General features: G+C 40.9%; 1 protein-coding gene and 1 non-coding gene across 8 annotated transcripts in view; both read left to right on the plus strand.

Moving 5' to 3' along the window:
• The window catches only part of LOC139548272 (glutamate receptor 4-like), a 171,160-nt gene that overhangs the window by 91,078 nt on the left and 59,127 nt on the right, over nucleotides 1-20,955 (plus strand). For all 7 annotated transcript variants that reach the window (XR_011669685.1, XM_071357841.1, XM_071357837.1 and 4 more), the window contains exon 14: nucleotides 9,029-9,227. Coding sequence is in view for 6 of the 7 variants with exons in the window: in XM_071357841.1 (XP_071213942.1) it covers nucleotides 9,029-9,227 (199 nt within the window). In the remaining variant the exon portion in view is untranslated. The remainder of the gene's footprint in view (nucleotides 1-9,028; nucleotides 9,228-20,955) is intronic.
• On the plus strand, nucleotides 3,029-3,105 carry trnat-ugu (transfer RNA threonine (anticodon UGU)). Its single transcript has one exon. It is a non-coding gene; the product is annotated as a tRNA-Thr (tRNA).

Genomic DNA, 20,955 nt, shown 5'->3' on the forward strand with positions numbered 1-20,955 from the left:
TGTATTTTTTTTAACAGCATGAATTAGATTGAGTAATAAAAGCTCTACTTTACTTCCATAGGCTGGGATCCGCACTATGCAGCTGTTGCAAGAGCGCATTTTTCACTGGCTATCCACTGGTTTCAAAAACAATGATTGATAGGCTCCAGAGTGGTGCAGTGGTCTAAGGCACTGCATCTCAGTGCAAGAGGTGTCACTACAGTCTCTGGTTCAAAACCAGGCTGTATTACACCCGGACGTGATTGGGAGTTCCATAGGACAGTGCACAATTGGCCCAGCGCCATCCGGGTTTGGTCGTCATTGTAAATAAGAATTTGTTCTTAACTGACTTTCCTAGTTAAATAAAAATAATAGGCAGCTTTAACTTCTTGAATTCAACCATTATTGGGTTCAAATTTAAATTTACATTTGTGAACAGCCATCCACAACAAATCCGTAAGGCGCAGATAGCTAAATGAGAGAGCAGCAGTGTGATTCACATGTATGCGCTATGTAGATAACAGTAATAAGTGATATCCGTATCGCCATAGACTACACCACTGCTGTCATCCTTACCTCCAAGCGTTCATTCAAGTTGGATAATCTTTGAATGCCGACAGCAGTCGCACCATTGGAAGACATAGCTTGGACTGTAGCCTACAAAAGCCCTTTCCTGCTCTTTTCCCGGAATCCATCAAACACATTTGTTGTGTCATCATAGTGGTCTCTGACTTGTGGTCAGACTCGCTCAGTTGGAACAAACTTGAGCCTTTTTTCAATGCTGATTTGAATGTCATTGAGAAAACAGAAGTGTCTAAGATGTTTTTCACAAAAACATCCTTTCTGATTTTAAAATTAATCCTCGAAGTAATCATCCAGTTTTTCAAAAGTATCTGTAATCTGATTACAATATTTTTGCTTGTAATGGATTAGTTACTATCTTTTGTAATCCTTACATGTAACTGATTACATGTGTTACGTACACCTCTTGGAGGAGGGAACGCAACACCCGGTTACATCTCAACTCCCCGTGGAGTGAAAATGTATGTGATCGTAGGTGCGGGGAAGGAGAGCGTCTGCTAAATGACTTAAATGTAAATGTAAATGACAGAGGCAGAGAAAAATAGAGTTTACAGGGAATTTATTTTTCCTAAACACGGTAAAGTGGGGAAAAGTGGCTGGATGGAACCAAAGCGAAGAAAGTAAAAATTAAAGAGTCCCCCCTCTACCTTACCTGCCTTCCAACTTCTTATCTAACCTTTTGGTTAGCGCACCACCTGGCGCGCTAACCAAAATACAGGGGGTGGGGGGGTGGTCCACATGCACACTAGGTAGCTAGCGACCCAGCCAGCTAACGTTAGCTCCCAGTGAGGGTGACCTTGAGATGGTGACGCGACACCCTGTCATGTCTCTGATAGAGCAGAATCACCAGCTCCTCCCCCCAAAAGCTGTTTAAATCATTCTCAAATGGTCGGGTCATGCTCGGGTGGGCTGGAAAACAGTCACTCACTCTCACTCTCTCGCCCTCTCCCTCGTTGTCTCTCTCGCCTGCTCTCACTGTTACTCTATCGCCCGCTCTCTCTCTCTCTCTCTCTTTCTCTCGTCCCCCTTTCTCTCTCACTAGCCACTTTCTCTCTCTCTTACTCCCTCTCTTTCTCTCGCACTCTCTCGTTCCCCTCTCTCTCTCACTCTCTCTCTCTCTCTTCCTCTGAGCTTTGGAACGAGGGAGAGAGGGAGAGAGACAGAAAGAGAGAGTGGGAGACCGAGAGAGAGAAGGAGAGAGGTTAAGAATGAAAATGAGAATCTTTAAGAGTGAGAGAGAAACATATCTTCAGGTTATTTCTTGCAGTTAATTCTTGATCACCTTTCCTCTTTATTTCTCTGAGGGAAAGACCTTTACCTGTCAATAAACTACTGAAACTACAGCTGTGTCGTGTGTGTGTGGGTGTCTGGGTTAGGGTGTGTGTGTGGGTGGCCAAGTGGATTTGGGTGTATATTAAATAATAATAGAGTAATGAAAGGTAATGTCATGAATAACTCTCCCCTCTGTCTACTGAATAACTCTCCCCTCTGTCTACGGAATAACTCTCCCCTCTGTCTACGGAATAACTCTCCCCTCTGTCTACTGAATAACTCTCCCCTCTGTCTACTGAATAACTCTCCCCTCTGTCTACTGAATAACTCTCCCCTCTGTCTACTGAATAACTCTCCCCTCTGTCTACTGAATAACTCTCCCCTCTGTCTACTGAATAACTCTCCCCTCTGTCTACTGAATAACTCTCCCCTCTGTCTACTGAATAACTCTCCCCTCTGTCTACTGAATAACTCTCCCCTCTGTCTACTGAATAACTCTCCCCTCTGTCTACTGAATAACTCTCCCCTCTGTCTACTGAGGCCGACAGACCTGCTCACTTATTCATTAGCTCTCAAGGTCAGGAATAAAACCACAATACCACAGTACATCGCACTGCACCTTCTCTCTTTCCATCATTCTCTGCATCACATCTCCATGTCTCTCTATCTCCATCTCTCTCTATCTCCGTCTCTCTATCTCCATGTCTCTCTATCTGTCACGCCCTGATCTGTTTCACCTGTCCTTGTGCTTGTCTCCACCCCCTTCCAAGTGTCTCCCATCTTCCCCACTTATCCCATCTTCCCCACGTATTTATACCTGTGTTTTCTGTCAGTCTGTGCCAGTTCGTCTTGTTTGTTCAAGTCAACCAGAATTTTGTCTCAGCTCCTGCTTTTCCCCAGTCTCTCTTTATCTCGTCCTCCTGGTTTTGACCCTTGCCTGTCCTGACTCTGAGCCTGCCTAATGTCCTGCGCCTTTGCCCCTACTCTGGATTCCCGACCTCTGCCTGACCTGACCCTGAGCCTGCCTGCCGTCCTGTACCTTGGCCCCACTACTCTGGATTATCGACACCTGCCTGCCTTGACCTGTCGTTTGCCTGCCCCTGTTGTTGCAAAAAACATTGTTACTTCAACACAGTCTGCACTTGGGTCTTACCTGAAACCTGATACTATCTCCATGTCTCTTTATGGACCATGTGGTCCCGTGTGGCTCAGTTGGTAGAGCATGGCGCTTGTAACGCCAGGGTTGTGGGTTCATTCCCCACGGGGGGACCAGGATGAATATGTATGAACTTTCCAATTTGTAAGTCGCTCTGGATAAGAGCGTCTGCTAAATGACTTAAATGTAAATGTAAATGTTTATCTCCATGTATCTTTATCTCCATCTCTTTCTATCTTCATGTCATACTACTCACCAATGTTTACTAGTGAATAAAGTTGACGAACTCAGAGTGAGGATCTCCTTCCAGAGGGACATCAGATTCTGAAACCTACTCTGTTTTTCTGAGACTTAATGGATTATATGCAACCAGCAGGATTTCCAGTTCATCGAGTGGATAAGAAGCGGGCTCTCTCTGGCAAGAACAAAGGCTGTGGCGTCTGCTTTTTAACCAATAACAAGTGGTGCGACGGGGAAAACGTACAGGAACTTGCGAGCTTCTGCTCTCCCGACTTGTCGACTCATCAAATGTCAGCCATTTGACCTTCCGAGAGAGTTCTCAGTGATTAATGCCACGGCTGTGTACATCCCGCCCCAGGCCGATACCAAGAATGCTCTCGACCTTCATTGGACATTGAACAAATTGGAGACGCGTACCCAGAGGCAGTGTTAACAAAAGTAATTTGAGTTCCGTGCTCCCCAATTATTATCAACACATTAACTGTCTAACTCGCCAAAAATCTTCACGTCTTTTCGACAAGGGTCCTTTTGGCAAGTCACCATCACTACTCTGTACAGCTCTGACTTAGAATATGTGGACAACTACAAATACCTGGGTGTCTGGTTAGACTGTAAACTCTCCTTCCAGACTCACATTAAGCATCTCCAATCCAAAATTAAATCTAGAATCGGCTTCCTATTTCGCAACAAAGCATCCTTTGCTCATTCTGCCAAACATACCCTCGTAAAACTGACCATTCTACCGATCCTCGACTTTGGCGATGTCATTTACAAAATAGTCTCCAACACTCTACTCAACAAATTCGATGCAGTCTATCACAGTGCCATCCATTTTGTCACCAAAGCCCCATTTCCTACCCATCACCGCGACCTGTATGATCTCGTTGGCTGGCCCTCGCTTCATACTCGTCGCCAAACCCACTGGCTCCAGGTCATCTATAAGTCTTTGCTAGGTAAAGCCCCACCTTATCTCAGCTCACTGGTCACCGTAGCAGCACCAACCCGTAGCACGCGCTCCAGGAGGTATATCTTACTGGTCACCCCCAAAGCCAATTCTTCCTTTGGCCGCCTTTCCTTCCAGTTCTCTGCTGCCAATGACTGGAACAAACTGCAAAAATCACTGAAGCTGGAGAATCATATCTCCCTCACTAGCTTTAAGCACCAGCTGTCAGAGCAGCTCACAGATCACTGCACCTGTACATAGCCCATCTGTAAATAGCCCATCTAACTACCTCATCCCTATACTGTATTTATTTATTTATCTTGCTCCTTTGCACCCAAGTATCTCTACTTGCACATTCATCTTATCATAGCCTATCGTAAGCTATCATAGCCTGTAATAACGTGTGATAGCCTGTTGTAAACTATCATAGCCTGTAATATCGTGTCATAGACTATTGTAAGCTATCATAGCCTATAATAACGTGGCATAGCCTGTCATAAGCTATCAAAGCTAAGACAGAGCCACAAAAACGTTAAGGGCTATAAGACAGCAGGGGAGTGTTATGGGAACATTAGTCATGGACAACAATCCAGTGCACTCTATTGATTGCTTCGTGAAATTGTGTGTGTGTGTGTGTGTGTGTGTGTGTGTGTGTGTGTGTGTGTGTGTGTGTGTGTGTGTGTGTGTGTGTGTGTGTGTGTGTGTGTGTGTGTTCAAATGATAGTATTACCCTTGAAAATGGAGCTTTCAAGTCATTCTAGGTAATTGTGGTGTTGATTTGTATCTGATGATAACCACAACAGTGAGTTATGTATCTGGTTGGTTTTAACGATCTCTGCTGAATGATACACTATTAAGAAAGGAGTAACAAGAGCATCAAGCACAAAGGCAGGATAGATTATTAGAATATATTATGTCTAATCAGAACACAGTCCACACACACACACACACACACACACACACACACACACACACACACACACACACACACACACACACACACACACACACACACACACACACACACACACACACACACACACACACACACACACACACACACACACACACAGAGTACTTAGCTATAAGGACAACCCCCTCACATCCAAAAGATCAAAATACTTTTCTCCCTGGGCAGAGGAGACAGTAATTCTAGACCACCTACCGTGTGTGTGTGTGCGTGTGTGCGTGTGTGTGCGTGTGTGCATGATTGTGAGGTTGAACAGAAGTGGAATGCAGAAACACTATAGCGTGACAATTTATACCAATTCACTCTGCATCTCCACCCAAATCAACTTGTCTACAGGGACTGTTTCTCTCTCTCTCTCTCAGTGCATGCTGGGAGTTGTCTGGAGTTAGATCGTCTGTGTTTTCTTTTTTGTTTCCTTTACTTGGTGGTTTTCCTTTTTTGAGGCATGATTAAGGTTATCATTACTTAAATGTTTTGTGGTAAAACTAGGTATATTGCATTTCTTGTTGGAATTGCCCTGGCTTTGGTGGGGATGGCGACCCACATGGGGACGCCGTCCCTGTCACTTCGGCACGGCTTTAGGTGTGTTACTGAAGCTACTGTCACTGTGGAGGAGTTTCTGGTTGCCATAGGAGAGAAGGTAGGCCATGAAAATGTTGCTTATGCATCGCGGATAAATAAAGCGTAAAAGAGTCCTTTTAAGCTCTCGCCTTGGAGGGCAATTCCATCACGTTGCCACAATGTCTGTGCTCACGTGGGCGTGGTTACTGACTTGGCAGAGGTTTGTATGAAATGCCATTATCTCATTTAGAAGGCTAAAATCACATTGCTATCTTCACAAGTGTTCCTATATTTATCTTATCATTTTTACAACATTTAGATGTAATTCTGACATATACATTGTGAAAGCTCTTAAAGTTACAATATGTACCAATATCAACAAACAGGTTAGTTAAAGTGTCTTGTTGGTAGTTACCAGTATAAACAAACAGGTTAGTTAAAGTGTCTTGTTGGTAGTTACCAATATAAACCGGTTAGTTAAAGTGTTTTGTTGGTAGTTACCAGTATAAACAGGTTAGTTAAAGGGTCTTGTTGGTAGTTACCAGTATAAACAGGTTAGTTAAAGGGTCTTGTTGGTAGTTACCAGTATAAACAGGTTAGTTAAAGGGTCTTGTTGGTAGTTACCAATATAAACAGGTTAGTTAAAGTGTTTTGTTGGTAGTTACCAATATAAACAAACAGGTTAGTAAAGTGTCTTGTCTGTAGTTACCAATATACACAGGTTAGTTAAAGTGTCTTGTTGGTAGTTACCAATATACACAGGTTAGTTAAAGTGTCTTGTTGGTAGTTACCAGTATAAACAGGTTAGTTAAAGTGTTTTGTTGGTAGTTACCAGTATAAACATGTTAGTTAAAGTGTTTTGTTGATAGTTACCAGTATAAACAGGTTAGTTAAAGGGTCTTGTTGGTAGTTACCAGTATAAACAGGTTAGTTAAAGGGTCTTGTTGGTAGTTGCCGATATAAACAGGTTAGTTAAAGTGTTTTGTTGGTAGTTACCAATATAAACAAACAAGTGAGTTAAAGTGTCTTGTTGGTAGTTACCAGTATAAACAGGTTAGTTAAAGTGTCTTGTCTGTAGTTACCAATATAAACAAACAGGTTAGTTAAAGTGTCTTGTCTGTAGTTACCAATATAAACAAACAGGTTAGTTAAAGTGTCTTGTCTGTAGTTACCAATATAAACAAACAGGTTAGTTAAAGTGTCTTGTTGGTAGCTACCAGTATAAACAGGTTAGTTAAAGTGTCTTGTTGGTAGTTACCAATATAAACAGGTTAGTTAAAGTGTCTTGTTGGTAGTTACCAGTATAAACAGGTTAGTTAAAGTGTTTTGTTGGTAGTTACCAATATAAACAAACGAGTGAGTTAAAGTGTCTTGTTGGTAGCTACCAGTATAAACAGGTTAGTTAAAGTGTTTTGTTGGTAGTTACCAATATAAACAAACAGGTTAGTTAAAGTGTCTTGTTGGTAGCTACCAGTATAAACAGGTTAGTTAAAGTGTTTTGTTGGTAGTTACCAATATAAACAAACAAGTGAGTTAAAGTGTCTTGTTGGTAGCTACCAGTATAAACAGGTTAGTTAAAGTGTCTTGTTGGTAGTTACCAATATAAACAAACAGGTTAGTTAAAGTGTCTTGTTGGTAGTTACCAGTATAAACAGGTTAGTTAAAGTGTCTTGTCTGTAGTTACCAGTATAAACAGGTTAGTTAAAGTGTTTTGTTGGTAGTTACCAATATAAACAAACAGGTTAGTTAAAGTGTCTTGTTGGTAGCTACCAGTATAAACAGGTTAGTTAAAGTGTTTTGTTGGTAGTTACCAATATAAACAAACAAGTGAGTTAAAGTGTCTTGTTGGTAGCTACCAGTATAAACAGGTTAGTTAAAGTGTCTTGTTGGTAGTTACCAATATAAACAAACAGGTTAGTTAAAGTGTCTTGTTGGTAGTTACCAGTATAAACAGGTTAGTTAAAGTGTCTTGTCTGTAGCTACCAGTATAAACAGGTTAGTTAAAGTGTTTTGTTGGTAGTTACCAATATAAACAAACAAGTGAGTTAAAGTGTCTTGTTGGTAGTTACCAGTATAAACAGGTTAGTTAAAGTGTCTTGTCTGTAGTTACCAATATAAACAAACAGGTTAGTTAAAGTGTCTTGTTGGTAGTTACCAGTATAAACAGGTTAGTTAAAGTGTATTGTTGGTAGTTACCAATATAAACAGGTTAGTTAAAGTGTCTTGTGTATATTTACCAGTATAAACAGGTTAGTTAAAATGTCTTGTTGGTAGTTACCAATATAAACAAACAGAGAAATGCAGATAATACAGTGTGTGCGATCAAAGGTACAAGGCCTTTGTAGACAACTGCACAGCCAGGCCAATAATGGCCATAACACACACTCTCACATGTCGTGTTGCTCTAATGCAGTACACTTTCAATTGGAATGTAATAAATATAGCCACAGGTTTCCAGAAGGGTATTACATTGAAGCTGAGAGGGATTTGTTGGATTTGAAATTAACACTTAATGTTGTTTCCTGCTCTCTGTTTGAAGAGAAAGGCCCGCCCCTCTCCCTCCCTCTGGGGAGCCTGGGTAATCTCCTTCACATTTAAAGAAGAATCAAAGCTTCCCTCTTCTTTTACTCTCTCTCTCTCCCATTCTCTCTCTCTTGCTTTCTCTCTCTCTTGCTTTCTCTCTCTTGCTTTCTCTCTCTTGCTTTCTCTCTCTCTCTCTCTCTCTCTCTGTCTCTCTCTCTCTCAAATAAAACAAACAAAATAAACCAGCAACACTGCCTCTTTCATACACTTTGATATTCTCTCTTAGAGAGAGAGGGAGATAAACAGAGAGAGAGAGAAAACAGAGAGATCGTGAGGGGGAGATGAAAGAGTGCACTCATGTTATGTTACCTTTTGTTCTGTTGGTGGTTGAATTGATGTTGAATTGATGTTGAATGTTAATTGCTTAGACTGTGTTGTTGCTCTCACTGTGGTGCCAATGAAGCAAAGCATGTGTTGAACTCTCTGGAGTTCAATTTAGAGAGCCTCAATATACCGTGTCTCTGTTTACTGCACTCTTAGAGAAAACAGTGCTATCTAGACCCTAAAAGGGGTCTTTGGCTGTCCCCGTAGGAGAAACCTTTGAAGAACTATTTTTGGTTCCAGGTCTAACCCTTTTCGGATCCATGTAAAACATTTTTTTCTAAGAGTGTGTACTTTATTATCTGTGAGTAGCCACATTTATTTTTTTTACCTTGTATTTGATTTTCCCTCTCTTTTCTCTCATCTCCTCTTTCTTTCCCTCCTTCTCCTCTCACCCCCCCCCCCCCCCCCCCCGTCTCAGGTCTCTGTCGGGGCGTATAGTGGGTGGCGTGTGGTGGTTCTTCACTCTCATCATCATCTCGTCCTACACGGCCAACCTGGCTGCTTTCCTCACAGTGGAAAGGATGGTGTCGCCCATAGAGAGTGCTGAGGATCTGGCCAAGCAGACGGAGATCGCCTATGGAACACTGGACTCAGGCTCCACCAAGGAGTTTTTCAGGGTGAGTACACACACACACAAGCTTGTACACACACAAACACACACGTGTGTGTGTGTGTATGTGAATAGTTAGGGCCAGGCAGTAGCAGACAGAGTGTGCATCTGTGAGCAGCGTTCGCATCATCAACATAACGAGCAGGCGAAAATCTGTGGAGGGTGAAGAATCTATTTACTCTGTGAGGGATTCACCACCATTAATTGTGTGTGTGTGTGTGTGTATGCGTGTTGGTGTGCGTGTGTGTGTGTGTGCGTGCGTGTGCGCGCGAGTATGGATTTTCCCCCACTGATTTCTTAAAGCCACTACATTGAAAATGTTGGCCAGAGAGAGAGAGTAGGGGGAGGCTCGCTGGTTCAGACAGAAGTCACTGACATTATCATGGGATATATGTCTGTCATACCCAAGCAAATCCCAGCGAGGCACACACACACCGACCTCTCTACTCCAGGCTGTGGCTCATTGGCTAAAGATAAGGCTTATGGTGTCCCTAAAGGAGAGAGGGAATAACACTTCATAACAGAGAGAGAGAAAAAGACAGGATAAAAACTAGGGAGGATCGACGGTTGTGGAGAATGACAATTTGTTCCCCAGCTTGTTATTTTCATTCTTCACTACACCCAGCACACACACACACACACACACACACACACACACACACACACACACACACACACACACACACACACACACACACACACACACACACACACACACACACACACACACACACACACACACACACACACACACACACACCAACACACACCAACACACACACACACACACACACACTGCAGAACACTAAGATCAAGCATGGAGTTGAGTGTACAACAGGGTCTGTTTAGAGACAGACAGAATCCCTCCCTGTCTTCACAGAGACAGCAGCCCCACTCCAAAACCCTACAGCTCTAGCTTGAAACAAAACACTGACACACTCACGTCCTACACTATTACACTGTCCACTAGCAGTTGGTTCTACACTATTATACTGTCCACTAGTAGTTGGTTCTACACTATTACACTGTCCACTAGCAGTTGGTTCTACAATATTATACTGTCCACTAGCAGTTGGTCCTACACTATTATACTGTCCACTAGCAGTTGGTCCTACACTATTATACTGTCCACTAGCAGTTGGTTCTACACTATTATACTGTCCACTAGCAGTTGGTTCTACACTATTATACTGTCCACTAGTAGTTGGTTCTACACTATTATACTGTCCACTAGCAGTTGGTTCTACACTATTATACTGTCCACTAGCAGTTGGTTCTACACTATTATACTGTCCACTAGCAGTTGCTTCTACACTATTATACCGTCCACTAGCAGTTGGTTCTACACTATTATACCGTCCACTAGCAGTTGGTTCTACACTATTATACTGTCCACTAGCAGTTGGTTCTACACTATTATACTGTCCACTAGCAGTTGGTTCTACACTATTATACTGTCCACTAGCAGTTGGTTCTACACTATTATACTGTCCACTAGTAGTTGGTTCTACACTATTATACTGTCCACTAGTAGTTGGTTCTACACTATTATACTCTCCACTAGCAGTTGGTTCTACACTATTATACTGTCCACTAGCAGGTGGTTCTACACTATTATACTGTCCAATAGTAGTTGGTTCTACACTATTATACTGTCCACTAGTAGTTGGTTCTACACTATTATACTGTCCACTAGCAGTTGGTTCTACACTATTATACTGTCCACTAGCAGTTGGTTCTACACTATTATACTGTCCACTAGTAGTTGGTTCTACACTATTATACTGTCCACTAGCAGTTGGTTCTACACTATTATACTGTCCACTAGTAGTTGGTTCTACACTATTATACTGTCCACTAGTAGTTGGTTCTACACTATTATACTGTCCACTAGCAGTTGGTTCTACACTATTATACTGTCCACTAGCAGTTGGTTCTACACTATTATACTGTCCACTAGCAGTTGGTTCTACACTATTATACTGTCCACTAGCAGTTGGTTCTACACTATTATACTGTCCACTAGCAGTTGGTTCTACACTAGTATACTGTCCACTAGCAGTTGGTTCTACACTATTATACTGTCCACTAGTAGTTGGTTCTACATTATTATAATGTCCACTAGTAGTTGGTTCTACACTATTATACTGTCCACTAGCAGTTGGTTCTACACTATTACACTGTCCACTAGCAGTTGGTTCTACAATATTATACCGTCCACTAGCAGTTGGTTCTACACTATTATACCGTCCACTAGCAGTTGTTTCTACACTATTATACTGTCCACTAGCAGTTGGTTCTACACTATTATACTGTCCACTAGCAGTTGGTTCTACACTATTATACTGTCCACTAGCAGTTGGTTCTACACTATTATACTGTCCACTAGTAGTTGGTTCTACACTATTATACTGTCCATTAGCAGTTGGTTCTACACTATTATACTGTCCACTAGCAGTTGGTTCTACAATATTATACCGTCCACTAGCAGTTGGTTCTACACTATTATACTGTCCACTAGCAGTTGGTTCTACACTATTATACTGTCCACTAGCAGTTGGTTCTACACTATTATACTGTCCACTAGTAGTTGGTTCTACACTATTATACTGTCCACTAGTAGTTGGTTCTACACTATTATACTGTCCACTAGCAGTTGGTTCTACACTATTATAATGTCCACTAGCAGTTGGTTCTACACTATTATACTGTCCACTAGCAGTTGGTTCTACACTATTATACTGTCCACTAGCAGTTGGTTCTACACTATTATACTGTCCACTAGCAGTTGGTTCTACACTAGTATACTGTCCACTAGCAGTTGGTTCTACACTATTATACTGTCCACTAGTAGTTGGTTCTACATTATTATAATGTCCACTAGTAGTTGGTTCTACACTATTATACTGTCCACTAGCAGTTGGTTCTACACTATTACACTGTCCACTAGCAGTTGGTTCTACAATATTATACCGTCCACTAGCAGTTGGTTCTACACTATTATACCGTCCACTAGCAGTTGGTTCTACACTATTACACTGTCCACTAGCAGTTGGTTCTACAATATTATACCGTCCACTAGCAGTTGGTTCTACACTATTATACCGTCCACTAGCAGTTGGTTCTACACTATTATACTGTCCACTAGCAGTTGGTTCTACACTATTATACTGTCCACTAGCAGTTGGTTCTACACTATTATACTGTCCACTAGCAGTTGGTTCTACACTATTATACTGTCCACTAGTAGTTGGTTCTACACTATTATACTGTCCATTAGCAGTTGGTTCTACACTATTATACTGTCCACTAGCAGTTGGTTCTACAATATTATACCGTCCACTAGCAGTTGGTTCTACACTATTATACTGTCCACTAGCAGTTGGTTCTACACTATTATACTGTCCACTAGCAGTTGGTTCTACACTATTTAACTGTCCACTAGCAGTTGGTTCTACAATATTATACCGTCCACTAGCAGTTGGTTCTACACTATTATACTGTCCACTAGCAGTTGGTTCTACACTATTATACCGTCCACTAGTAGTTGGTTCTACACTATTATACTGTCCACTAGTAGTTGGTTCTATACTATTATACTGTCCACTAGCAGTTGGTTCTACACTATTACACTGTCCACTAGCAGTTGGTTCTACAATATTATACCGTCCACTAGCAGTTGGTTCTACACTATTATACTGTCCACTAGCAGTTGGTTCTACACTATTATACTGTCCACTAGCAGTTGGTTCTACACTATTATACTGTCCACTAGCAGTTGGTTCTACAATATTATACTGTCCACTAGCAGTTGGTTCTACAATATTATACCGTCCACTAGCAGTTGGTTCTACAATATTATACCGTCCACTAGCAGTTGGTTCTACAATATTATACCGTCCACTAGCAGTTGGTTCTACAATATTATACTGTCCACTAGCAGTTGGTTCTACACTATTATACTGTCCACTAGCAGTTGGTTCTACAATATTATACCGTCCACTAGCAGTTGGTTCTACACTATTATACCGTCCACTAGCAGTTGGTTCTACACTATTATACTGTCCACTAGCAGTTGGTTCTACACTATTATACTGTCCACTAGCAGTTGGTTCTACACTATTATACTGTCCACTAGCAGTTGGTTCTACACTATTATACTGTCCACTAGCAGTTGGTTCTACACTATTACACTGTCCACTAGCAGTTGGTTCTACAATATTATACCGTCCACTAGCAGTTGGTTCTACACTATTATACCGTCCACTAGCAGTTGGTTCTACACTATTATACTGTCCACTAGCAGTTGGTTCTACACTATTATACCGTCCACTAGCAGTTGGTTCTACACTATTATACCGTCCACTAGCAGTTGGTTCTACACTATTATACTGTCCACTAGCAGTTGGTTCTACACTATTATACTGTCCACTAGCAGTTGGTTCTACACTATTATACTGTCCACTAGCAGTTGGTTCTACACTATTATACTGTCCACTAGCAGTTGGTTCTACACTATTATACTGTCCACTAGCAGTTGGTTCTACACTATTATACTGTCCACTAGTAGTTGGTTCTACACTATTATACTGTCCACTAGCAGTTGGTTCTACACTATTATACTGTCCACTAGCAGTTGGTTCTACACTATTATACTGTCCACTAGCAGTTGCTTCTACACTATTATACCGTCCACTAGCAGTTGGTTCTACACTATTATACCGTCCACTAGCAGTTGGTTCTACACTATTATACTGTCCACTAGCAGTTGGTTCTACACTATTATACTGTCCACTAGCAGTTGGTTCTACACTATTATACTGTCCACTAGCAGTTGGTTCTACACTATTATACTGTCCACTAGTAGTTGGTTCTACACTATTATACTGTCCACTAGCAGTTGGTTCTACACTAGTATACTGTCCACTAGCAGTTGGTTCTACACTATTATACTGTCCACTAGTAGTTGGTTCTACATTATTATAATGTCCACTAGTAGTTGGTTCTACACTATTATACTGTCCACTAGCAGTTGGTTCTACACTATTACACTGTCCACTAGCAGTTGGTTCTACAATATTATACCGTCCACTAGCAGTTGGTTCTACACTATTATACCGTCCACTAGCAGTTGGTTCTACACTATTATACTGTCCACTAGCAGTTGGTTCTACACTATTATACTGTCCACTAGCAGTTGGTTCTACACTATTATACTGTCCACTAGCAGTTGGTTCTACACTATTATACTGTCCACTAGTAGTTGGTTCTACACTATTATACTGTCCATTAGCAGTTGGTTCTACACTATTATACTGTCCACTAGCAGTTGGTTCTACAATATTATACCGTCCACTAGCAGTTGGTTCTACACTATTATACTGTCCACTAGCAGTTGGTTCTACACTATTATACTGTCCACTAGCAGTTGGTTCTACACTATTTAACTGTCCACTAGCAGTTGGTTCTACAATATTATACCGTCCACTAGCAGTTGGTTCTACACTATTATACTGTCCACTAGCAGTTGGTTCTACACTATTATACCGTCCACTAGTAGTTGGTTCTACACTATTATACTGTCCACTAGTAGTTGGTTCTATACTATTATACTGTCCACTAGCAGTTGGTTCTACACTATTACACTGTCCACTAGCAGTTGGTTCTACAATATTATACCGTCCACTAGCAGTTGGTTCTACACTATTATACTGTCCACTAGCAGTTGGTTCTACACTATTATACTGTCCACTAGCAGTTGGTTCTACACTATTATACTGTCCACTAGCAGTTGGTTCTACAATATTATACTGTCCACTAGCAGTTGGTTCTACAATATTATACCGTCCACTAGCAGTTGGTTCTACAATATTATACCGTCCACTAGCAGTTGGTTCTACAATATTATACCGTCCACTAGCAGTTGGTTCTACAATATTATACTGTCCACTAGCAGTTGGTTCTACACTATTATACTGTCCACTAGCAGTTGGTTCTACAATATTATACCGTCCACTAGCAGTTGGTTCTACACTATTATACCGTCCACTAGCAGTTGGTTCTACACTATTATACTGTCCACTAGCAGTTGGTTCTACACTATTATACTGTCCACTAGCAGTTGGTTCTACACTATTATACTGTCCACTAGCAGTTGGTTCTACACTATTATACTGTCCACTAGCAGTTGGTTCTACACTATTACACTGTCCACTAGCAGTTGGTTCTACAATATTATACCGTCCACTAGCAGTTGGTTCTACACTATTATACCGTCCACTAGCAGTTGGTTCTACACTATTATACTGTCCACTAGCAGTTGGTTCTACACTATTATACCGTCCACTAGCAGTTGGTTCTACACTATTATACCGTCCACTAGCAGTTGGTTCTACACTATTATACTGTCCACTAGCAGTTGGTTCTACACTATTATACTGTCCACTAGCAGTTGGTTCTACACTATTATACTGTCCACTAGCAGTTGGTTCTACACTATTATACTGTCCACTAGCAGTTGGTTCTACACTATTATACTGTCCACTAGCAGTTGGTTCTACACTATTATACTGTCCACTAGTAGTTGGTTCTACACTATTATACTGTCCACTAGCAGTTGGTTCTACACTATTATACTGTCCACTAGCAGTTGGTTCTACACTATTATACTGTCCACTAGCAGTTGCTTCTACACTATTATACCGTCCACTAGCAGTTGGTTCTACACTATTATACCGTCCACTAGCAGTTGGTTCTACACTATTATACTGTCCACTAGCAGTTGGTTCTACACTATTATACTGTCCACTAGCAGTTGGTTCTACACTATTATACTGTCCACTAGCAGTTGGTTCTACACTATTATACTGTCCACTAGTAGTTGGTTCTACACTATTATACTGTCCACTAGTAGTTGGTTCTACACTATTATACTCTCCACTAGCAGTTGGTTCTACACTATTATACTGTCCACTAGCAGGTGGTTCTACACTATTATACTGTCCAATAGTAGTTGGTTCTACACTATTATACTGTCCACTAGTAGTTGGTTCTACACTATTATACTGTCCACTAGCAGTTGGTTCTACACTATTATACTGTCCACTAGCAGTTGGTTCTACACTATTATACTGTCCACTAGTAGTTGGTTCTACACTATTATACTGTCCACTAGCAGTTGGTTCTACACTATTATACTGTCCACTAGTAGTTGGTTCTACACTATTATACTGTCCACTAGTAGTTGGTTCTACACTATTATACTGTCCACTAGCAGTTGGTTCTACACTATTATACTGTCCACTAGCAGTTGGTTCTACACTATTATACTGTCCACTAGCAGTTGGTTCTACACTATTATACTGTCCACTAGCAGTTGGTTCTACACTATTATACTGTCCACTAGCAGTTGGTTCTACACTATTATACTGTCCACTAGCAGTTGGTTCTACACTATTATACTGTCCACTAGCAGTTGGTTCTACACTATTATACTGTCCACTAGTAGTTGGTTCTACATTATTATAATGTCCACTAGTAGTTGGTTCTACACTATTATACTGTCCACTAGCAGTTGGTTCTACACTATTACACTGTCCACTAGCAGTTGGTTCTACAATATTATACCGTCCACTAGCAGTTGGTTCTACACTATTATACCGTCCACTAGCAGTTGGTTCTACACTATTATACTGTCCACTAGCAGTTGGTTCTACACTATTATACTGTCCACTAGCAGTTGGTTCTACACTATTATACTGTCCACTAGCAGTTGGTTCTACACTATTATACTGTCCACTAGTAGTTGGTTCTACACTATTATACTGTCCATTAGCAGTTGGTTCTACACTATTATACTGTCCACTAGCAGTTGGTTCTACACTATTATACCGTCCACTAGCAGTTGGTTATACACTATTATACTGTCCACTAGCAGTTGGTTCTACACTATTATACTGTCCACTAGCAGTTGGTTCTACACTATTTAACTGTCCACTAGCAGTTGGTTCTACAATATTATACCGTCCACTAGCAGTTGGTTCTACACTATTATACTGTCCACTAGCAGTTGGTTCTACACTATTATACCGTCCACTAGTAGTTGGTTCTACACTATTATACTGTCCACTAGTAGTTGGTTCTATACTATTATACTGTCCACTAGCAGTTGGTTCTACACTATTACACTGTCCACTAGCAGTTGGTTCTACACTATTATACTGTCCACTAGTAGTTGGTTCTACACTATTATACTGTCCACTAGCAGTTGGTTCTACACTATTATACTGTCCACTAGCAGTTGGTTCTACACTATTATACCGTCCACTAGCAGTTGGTTCTACACTATTATACTGTCCACTAGCAGTTGGTTCTACACTATTATACTGTCCACTAGCAGTTGGTTCTACACTATTATACTGTCCACTAGCAGTTGCTTCTACACTATTATACTGTCCCCTAGCAGTTGTTTCTACACTATTATACTGTCCACTAGCAGTTGGTTCTACACTATTATACTGCCCACTAGCAGTTACTTCTACACTATTATACCGTCCACTAGTAGTTGGTTCTACACTATTATACCGTCCACTAGCAGTTGGTTCTACACTATTATATAGTCCACTAGCAGTTGGTTCTACACTATTATACTGTCCACTAGTAGTTGGTTCTACACTATTACACCGTCCACTTAGCAGTTGGTTCTACACTATTATACTGTCCACTAGTAGTTGGTTCTACACTATTATACCGTCCACTAGCAGTTGGTTCTACACTATTATACCGTCCACTAGCAGTTGGTTCTACACTATTATACTGTCCACTAGTAGCTGGTTCTACACTATTACACCGTCCACTAGCAGTTGGTTCTACACTATTATACCGTCCACTAGCAGTTGGTTCTACACTATTATACCGTCCACTAGCAGTTGGTTCTACACTATTATACTGTCCACTAGCAGTTGGTTCTACACTATTATACTGTCCACTAGCAGTTGGTTCTACACTATTATACTGTCCACTAGCAGTTGGTTCTACACTATTATACTGTCCACTAGTAGTTGGTTCTACACTATTATACTGTCCACTAGTAGTTGGTTCTACACTATTATACTCTCCACTAGCAGTTGGTTCTACACTATTATACTGTCCACTAGCAGGTGGTTCTACACTATTATACTGTCCAATAGTAGTTGGTTCTACACTATTATACTGTCCACTAGTAGTTGGTTCTACACTATTATACTGTCCACTAGCAGTTGGTTCTACACTATTATACTGTCCACTAGCAGTTGGTTCTACACTATTATACTGTCCACTAGTAGTTGGTTCTACACTATTATACTGTCCACTAGCAGTTGGTTCTACACTATTATACTGTCCACTAGTAGTTGGTTCTACACTATTATACTGTCCACTAGTAGTTGGTTCTACACTATTATACTGTCCACTAGCAGTTGGTTCTACACTATTATACTGTCCACTAGCAGTTGGTTCTACACTATTATACTGTCCACTAGCAGTTGGTTCTACACTATTATACTGTCCACTAGCAGTTGGTTCTACACTTTTATACTGTCCACTAGCAGTTGGTTCTACACTATTATACTGTCCACTAGCAGTTGGTTCTACACTATTATACTGTCCACTAGCAGTTGGTTCTACACTATTATACTGTCCACTAGTAGTTGGTTCTACATTATTATAATGTCCACTAGTAGTTGGTTCTACACTATTATACTGTCCACTAGCAGTTGGTTCTACACTATTACACTGTCCACTAGCAGTTGGTTCTACAATATTATACCGTCCAATAGCAGTTGGTTCTACACTATTATACCGTCCACTAGCAGTTGGTTCTACACTATTATACTGTCCACTAGCAGTTGGTTCTACACTATTATACTGTCCACTAGCAGTTAGTTCTACACTATTATACTGTCCACTAGCAGTTGGTTCTACACTATTATACTGTCCACTAGTAGTTGGTTCTACACTATTATACTGTCCATTAGCAGTTGGTTCTACACTATTATACTGTCCACTAGCAGTTGGTTCTACAATATTATACCGTCCACTAGCAGTTGGTTCTACACTATTATACTGTCCACTAGCAGTTGGTTCTACACTATTATACTGTCCACTAGCAGTTGGTTCTACACTATTTAACTGTCCACTAGCAGTTGGTTCTACAATATTATACCGTCCACTAGCAGTTGGTTCTACACTATTATACTGTCCACTAGCAGTTGGTTCTACACTATTATACCGTCCACTAGTAGTTGGTTCTACACTATTATACCGTCCACTAGCAGTTGGTTCTACACTATTATACTGTCCACTAGCAGTTGGTTCTACACTATTATACTGTCCACTAGCAGTTGGTTCTACACTATTACACTGTCCACTAGCAGTTGGTTCTACAATATTATACCGTCCACTAGCAGTTGGTTCTACACTATTATACCGTCCACTAGCAGTTGGTTCTACACTATTATACTGTCCACTAGCAGTTGGTTCTACACTATTATACCGTCCACTAGCAGTTGGTTCTACACTATTATACCGTCCACTAGCAGTTGGTTCTACACTATTATACTGTCCACTAGCAGTTGGTTCTACACTATTATACTGTCCACTAGAAGTTGCTTCTACACTATTATACTGTCCCCTAGCAGTTGTTTCTACACTATTATACTGTCCACTAGCAGTTGGTTCTACACTATTATACTGCCCACTAGCAGTTACTTCTACACTATTATACCGTCCACTAGTAGTTGGTTCTACACTATTATACCGTCCACTAGCAGTTGGTTCTACACTATTATACCGTCCACTAGCAGTTGGTTCTACACTATTATACCGTCCACTAGCAGTTGGTTCTACACTATTATACTGTCCACTAGCAGTTGGTTCTACACTATTATACTGTCCACTAGTAGTTGGTTCTACACTATTATACTGTCCACTAGCAGTTGGTTCTACACTATTATACCGTCCACTAGCAGTTGGTTCTACACTATTATACCGTCCACTAGCAGTTGGTTCTACACTATTATACTGTCCACTAGCAGTTGGTTCTACACTATTATACTGTCCACTAGCAGTTGGTTCTACACTATTATACTGTCCACTAGCAGTTGCTTCTACACTATTATACTGTCCCCTAGCAGTTGTTTCTACACTATTATACTGTCCACTAGCAGTTGGTTCTACACTATTATACTGCCCACTAGCAGTTACTTCTACACTATTATACCGTCCACTAGTAGTTGGTTCTACACTATTATACCGTCCACTAGCAGTTGGTTCTACACTATTATACTGTCCACTAGCAGTTGGTTCTACACTATTATACTGTCCACTAGTAGTTGGTTCTACACTATTACACCGTCCACTAGCAGTTGGTTCTACACTATTATACTGTCCACTAGTAGTTGGTTCTACACTATTATACCGTCCACTAGCAGTTGGTTCTACACTATTATACCGTCCACTAGCAGTTGGTTCTACACTATTATACTGTCCACTAGTAGCTGGTTCTACACTATTACACCGTCCACTAGCAGTTGGTTCTACACTATTATACCGTCCACTAGCAGTTGGTTCTACACTATTATACCGTCCACTAGCAGTTGGTTCTACACTATTATACTGTCCACTAGCAATTGGTTCTACACTATTATACTGTCCACTAGCAGTTAGTTCTAAACTATTATACTGTCCACTAGCAGTTG

This window comes from Salvelinus alpinus, chromosome 21 (assembly GCF_045679555.1).
Source record: "Salvelinus alpinus chromosome 21, SLU_Salpinus.1, whole genome shotgun sequence".
NCBI lineage: Eukaryota > Metazoa > Chordata > Actinopteri > Salmoniformes > Salmonidae > Salvelinus > Salvelinus alpinus.